Here is a 6844-nt window from a genome sequence, read left to right as displayed (position 1 = left end):
ATACAATTTTCGTAAATGGCGTACTATTTACAGTTAATTAACTTAAAAACTCTGTTTTAACTCAAAGAGTAGATACTATTGTATATCATTTAAAAACTAAAACTAAAAACGTTAATACATTTTTTTACAAGTTTCTTTTTATAATTTCAATTTTGTAGACATGTATCGTTTGTTTTTTTTAAATGTGTTAAGCACGGATACGCTATGTTTATATTGACGATTCAATCGCACCGTTATATTAAACACTATACATTACCGCAACTGAATAAATATATAATTTATATACCTAGGTATATAATAGCTGGAATTTGAATATCTGCTTCAACAATATGTTATAATGTGTAGGTTGTATTATAACATAATAATTAGGTATATTCTTACGGTGAAATAAACGCTGGAGAACATTTGATGTATTCTCTGAGGTCACACAGTGGCTTAAAATCCGGATAGTTTTCCAGTGAGATTTCAACATACAGTGCGTATGCAGCCACGCAAAAGCCGACCAACGAGTAAGCCTTGATGATCCTGTTGACCGTACTGAGCTGGACCATTTTTCGCGAGCGTCGTCCCTTCGTATACACTCTCGACAGTCACACTAACACTAGCACTCTCGCACTTACTATTACCTATTATTATGTGTTCGGTCACACGTGAAATTGGATTTATGCAAATACCAATATACCACGCATTACTTACACTGTATTGCATCTGTAATTATTATTATACTTTACCAGGGGTGACCAGCGCGGCGTGTGTCTGGAGGCTGGAGCATCGTATTATTATAATATGTATTTGCATCGTCCTGAGATGACGACAAACTTTGGCATATTTCTTCATTTTCCGAGTTTTAATGAATTAAATTATACAGGAATTATGTTTAATAACCTAATATTAATTCATAATAGACATTTCCTTGGATTTTCTAAAATATTTTGTAATCGAAATGTAATAATACTAAACAGTATGGTAGTAATGTACTATAATATATTAATATAATCTTTTAATATTATGTAGTATTATTTGTTTGAGGTTGGAGGCGAAGATAAAACGTCTAGTAAAATATGTGAATCCGTCAATTATTTCATTTTATGTATAGGTATAACTTATTGGTATAAGTATCTATTGTACCTATACTATGAGGGTGGAGTTTTTCCATCAACCAAGAATGGTACGATTTATTCCTTTAAACATTTTAAGGGGAATCATTGAGAAGAAATATTTTGTGAATACCCCGAATAGTTTACAGCCAACTGGTGGAATATGTCTAATGCGACGAGTTTTTGTTCTATGTTAAATTGTTATTCTATTTACGGATCCCATATTATATACCTATACCTATAATAATATACAGTAGGTATACTAACCCAACAAAATAAATTAAATTTTGTATCAAATTTGATTGTGTATTATATGAATTAGTGTACATATAATATATTATATAGGTATATCGTATACATGCATATACAACAAGCAACAAGGGGCGGTGGTATTGGCAGGTACCTATGTCACTCGGACGCGTAAGAATTTTAAATCGAACGTCCGAGCTGTGTATATTATGTAGGTACATATTTGTTGGCTGATACTTATATTGCTGTTGCTGTGATGACTACAAATTGGTGGTTCGTCCTACATTATAATTGAACATACATCACGCAAGTTTGGCCGAGCGTTGTGCACCGATGAATGTCATGCGAGTTGTGGCAACTCAGAATTGTTACGATCGATTTTAAATGGATCGAACTATATTAATACCTATATATGTTTATGTATGTCACAGATAAAAACTGACACGTGTTTTCTGTAATGATGTATTATTTACAATAACTATAAATACAATATATTTTATTTTTGCTAATGGAAAACATCCAGCTTTTCATGCGTGATGTAGATACCACGAAAACCATTTTTATTTTACGTTTTAGTGTCTTAGACTTTAGAGTCTTACAGTCTCAGTTTTCGTCAACATGTAATCATAAAATAATACAAGAGTTTTGTTTTCGATATAGTAAAGTGTTATTTTTAACACTGTTTATATAATTATTTATTTACCAAAAAATTCAGATGAAACTCAATTCGAAAATGTTAGCTATTAATTATTATATATTAGAATATAGTGTATATATAAATATATATATATATATTTTTTTTTTAAAAGAAATTTACAGTCTGTACTCAATGGCACAATGAGTAAATGTGAATTTAGATAACGTACAGTTATTAATACATATTAGTCACAAGGAGAAACAATCATAATAAATTATACATATTTTGATACGTTTGGATAAATATATAAATATAAAAAATTATTATTCTGAGCGGTAAATTGCACTTGAAAGTGCAATACTTTATGAAAGAATAACATAGGACACAGATTTCAATTATTCTAATTATTTAAAATACCAGCAAGGTAGGCATCCAAAAGCCACAATTTGCTTGTAAAACGTTCTTTTATTTTCTATGTAGATAAAAAATACAATTTCCGAGAGTTACAAGTTTCTATAGCATTGATAGGTATTATTTAAGTTTAAAAAAAAATAGATGAGAACTTCTGTAAGACTATGGTGTAAACTAGGTATTTATTAAACACGTTATTTTGCTGGTTTTCTTACGCATTCTTATAAAAAAAAAAAAATAGGATATTGTTTTGCCCGTATAGAAATAATATTCATTATAAACTAAAAATAATGTTGGTCACTAAAAAATTACCGGCTTGCTTGCAATCCAAAGACGCGATTTGGTACCGGAAACAGGTGAACCACAAGTCGATCGCACACAGCTTTTACCCGAAAAAATTATCACTAAGTAATATTCCTCACTTCACTCTGCAGACTGCACGTCAGTCATAATACCGACAAACGTCACACAAAAAATAATAGTTATCATACAATATTGGTTATTGACATATTCCGAATAATGATAGGATTTCATGTGTATCATAGACGTGTCTAGGATTCGTTCGCAGGTATGGCCAATACAAAAATGTATATAAAAATAAAATAAAAATAGGTGGTTGAGTGGATGTAACTCTGCTGTACAGTAGATGACAAGTGGGTTACTGTATAATGGATGGTATTAAATTTGAATTCAATGATATAATTACATTGTATACGAAAAACGATTCTTAGCGGTGACGGTTTGTCAGTGTGGATAATTTATATTAGATTTACATTGTTATTACTCATTAATACGGTAACCGGTAAGTTGAATTAATATTATAAATTTTAATACAACAAAATAACTAAAATCGTTATTCTTGGTTATTTGACAATATTATGTAACTTTGTCTAAAATTGATCATAAAAAAAACTGCATTTTTATATATTTGATATTTTTTGGTAACAGATTAACCTACTTACGCGGAGCATTGTTTTAAATGTTCAATCTTTAGCTATAAAAGTTGAACATTTTTTATACATTTTTAACAAACATTTTTAACAAAATCCTTTTTAAATTATAAATTTGTCAAATGTTGTCAGAAATCGAACTTTAAATGCTTATAAAAAATATAAGAATTTTGCCTGTGTAGGTATTTTTACTATTTTTCAACTACTATTGTAACAATATATCTGCAGCCTTGTATTAAATTTTAATGATTTTTTTACCTAACAAAAAATTAAAACTGATAATGTTCGTAAGCAGCTAAAAAAAAATCAAAATATTTTCAAAATGTTATCGTGTACAGAAAATGCTAATATAAACAACCAGTGAAAATTGCATGTATCTACGGTTATTTGTTTTAGAGTTTCACCAAAAGCCAAAATTGTTTTTATCAAAAACTGATAAAAATTAACTATAAAAATCATTGTGTGAGCCCTGAGTACCTCTTTAAAATGCGAATTTAGAAAAATCCTGGTAAGTACTATCGTCTATATAGTATGCTACCTACCGTAAAATTATACCTACCAAAAAACTTTTACCTACTTGATTATTGATTAATAACTATTTATTAACTAGTTTATCATTAAAATTTATCAAACTAAAACGTACTTAATGTATTGCTGATGAGTAATGACTGATGATCATCGTTGTCAAGTATTTTATAATATTATTGTTATACGTCATTATATTTTCTTTTTAGATCATCCCAGAAAACTTCTAATAAGTTGTGTTATATATTAAAAGACCGCAACCATTCTTCTTCTATTGTCGGTCTAAAAAATCTATTGCTCCTCGGTTTTAATTAATATTGATCAGTCAGTCAAAAACGCACTTTCACTTTTTCTCAAAATTCAAAATTTCCTGAGCGACTTTTTTAAACCTTATTTTGACTATTAAAATTTACCGGAGATTGTAAACTGCGCCCAAGGTACAGGTAAACACGAAATAATACTTGTAAGCTGCGCCCGAGTTCTTATCAAGTGTAAAAATGTAATACGTAAACTGCGCCCGGCTAAACTTTTAAAATTGAACAGCTATATTTTTGCAAAATTAAACAAAATTACAGAATTACTAATATAAAATGATTAGGTACAATCTTAAATTTATATTTAATTCGTTAAATTAAAAATTAAAAAATATATATAATCTCAAAAAGTACAATATTAGGACAAAAAAAAAAACATATTGTTGATACATATTTATCAATTGGATATGACCACTATTATATTTTTATTTATTACTATTAAATGTTGTAACGTTTTGCATTTTTTTATTGTTTTAGAATTTTGGTATTTTAAAGGGTTCATTTATACTATGTAGTTGGATATGTTTTTCTATTTGAACTTCATTTAACTTTTCTAAGAAAATGAAAATATTTAGATGAGTAGTATAAAAGCTAGAATTAAAGTGAGAATGAAATGACTTGCATACATTAGTGGCTAAAGTTGATTCTGCTGATGCTTGAGCACATATTTCAGGTGAATACTGAGTTTCATCACTTATATATACATCTACCAAATAAATTCAGGCGCAGTTTTCATAATACATTTTTAACATAGATACAAATTTGGGCGCAGTTTACTAAAAAAGAGGTAATTTGGGCGCAGTTTATGTATGCCCAAATTTACAAACAATTTTTTTTTTAATAATCCAAATTATTGGTCTAGCCGTTCTCAAGTGGTGCGATTTCCAACGAACAACATTTCATTTTTATTTATATAGATAGATTATTTATACATTTTTACTACTTTTGGCGTTTTTATAAGACGTATAGGTATATTCATTAAAACCTTTCCCCGAGACTAGGCCGATTCATTAGTGAAAACTGTACTAAAATCCGCTGAGTACTTACTCTTCGAGATATGCGCATACCTACATACAAAAAATGGACTTCTATTTTATGATAAAAATATAGATTTATATGATAGATTATTCTTATAATAAATCGATGTGATAATAATATTATGCTCTTTTGCAGAGTTAAATGTTAAATATGTGTTATGAGGGTTCTGTCAGTAGATAGCCTCCCTCCTCATACTAAATCATCTTGTTAATATTTTCCGTAGTTATCCTATATTTGCTTATTGTAAATATGTTACAGATTGTAAATTTTCTATTTTAAACAAAAAAATATATGTACCTATATGTGTGTGTGATGTTAAATATGTGTTATACAATAATAAAAATAGTATTTTGCACTTCGCCCAAAAAATATTCCTCAGTTGTAGATTAGGAATCAATTTTACACAACGTATTTACAATATATTTATTATTAATTTATAATTTTCCATTGTGTATCGAAAACATCGTTTCATTTTTATGTCTCCGTAAACTTATTGTTGCCTTATATACGATTTACTAATACGACTTAACACAGTTCGAATATACCATATTGGGTTACATAAATAAAATATCAAAAATTATCCGGACATTTTTCGTAAAAGACCTTACTTAATTATAAAATTATGCTATTCTCGGGTCAAATCCGGCCCTGAAAACCTGTATATAGTATACTCGGTTAGATTATTACGCCTTTGTGTGTATATCGTGAATTCTTTTTATTCTATGTCTCGCGAGTCGTGATGCACCGCAACATTAAATATAATTCGTTCTGTCCGAAAATGTGTACAAAAAAACTGTCATTGCGTATAAATCGACGTCGATGAGTATATATAAAAAAAACTTAATATGTTTACTAGTTTATTTACTACCAAACAAAAAATATATATAGGCATGTATGGGTAATTAGTGATCGTTATTCGCGTTCCATCTTTATTGTCGTGGTTACCCTCTCCTATTACCTATATGTACCTATAAGTCATATTTGCAATAACCAGTATAATCGCACGTTGGTTTGGCGCGTATTACTTAGTTTTACTTGTCAGTTGGTTTCTGCCCATTCCGAAACCACACTCGAATCAAATATTAGATAATTTTCTAGTATTATTCTAGTATAAATATAAATATATTTTAATGTTCTTCTAACTACCACGTGGTATATTTTTTTCTATCCAACAATAAGTACAATATAATAAATATTTTTGGTAAATTGTACGTTAAAGACAATTTTTCCTTAATTTTTTATTAATTCGTGTATTTCTTAAAGTCCCATTGTAAAATGGCTCTAAATATTAGTTCAACGGTTATATTAAACAATATAATGACCACTCAACTGGACTTGGAAGAATTAAAACTCAACATCGACAATATGTTCTTAGTTATCAATGGAATAATTGTATCCTGTGAGTAAATAGATGACCTTATTATAATACATAAATATAACTATATTATTTTCAGAACCATATTAAAAAAAAATAAATATTTTTGTTTGAACTGCCTGTTGAGTTACCTATATATAGGTAATGTATACATTATTTGTATATTTTTATTCATTTAAAGTACAAAAAATATTAAAAGCGAATTGATTAACAGTTAATATATCACTGTACTATTATTGAATTTAAAC

General features: G+C 28.4%; 2 protein-coding genes across 2 annotated transcripts in view; one reads left to right on the top strand and one right to left on the bottom strand.

Moving 5' to 3' along the window:
* Positions 1 to 587, bottom strand: part of LOC103309105 (vitamin K epoxide reductase complex subunit 1-like protein 1) — a 5109-nt gene extending 4522 nt beyond the window's left edge. The window contains exon 1 of the mRNA XM_008183728.3: positions 382 to 587. Coding sequence (XP_008181950.1) covers positions 382 to 551 — 170 coding nt within the window. The 5' untranslated portion in view covers positions 552 to 587. The remainder of the gene's footprint in view (positions 1 to 381) is intronic.
* A 5625-nt stretch (positions 588 to 6212) lies between these two features.
* The window catches only part of LOC100160963 (putative ammonium transporter 1), a 20143-nt gene continuing 19511 nt past the window's right edge, over positions 6213 to 6844 (top strand). Inside the window, exon 1 of the mRNA XM_003243732.4 lies at positions 6213 to 6620. Coding sequence (XP_003243780.1) covers positions 6497 to 6620 — 124 coding nt within the window. The 5' untranslated portion in view covers positions 6213 to 6496. The remainder of the gene's footprint in view (positions 6621 to 6844) is intronic.

This window comes from Acyrthosiphon pisum, chromosome A1 (assembly GCF_005508785.2).
Source record: "Acyrthosiphon pisum isolate AL4f chromosome A1, pea_aphid_22Mar2018_4r6ur, whole genome shotgun sequence".
NCBI classification, from domain to species: Eukaryota; Metazoa; Arthropoda; class Insecta; order Hemiptera; family Aphididae; genus Acyrthosiphon; species Acyrthosiphon pisum.
Note: the sequence above shows the minus strand (reverse complement) of the source record. Positions and strands in the feature narration are given on the sequence as shown.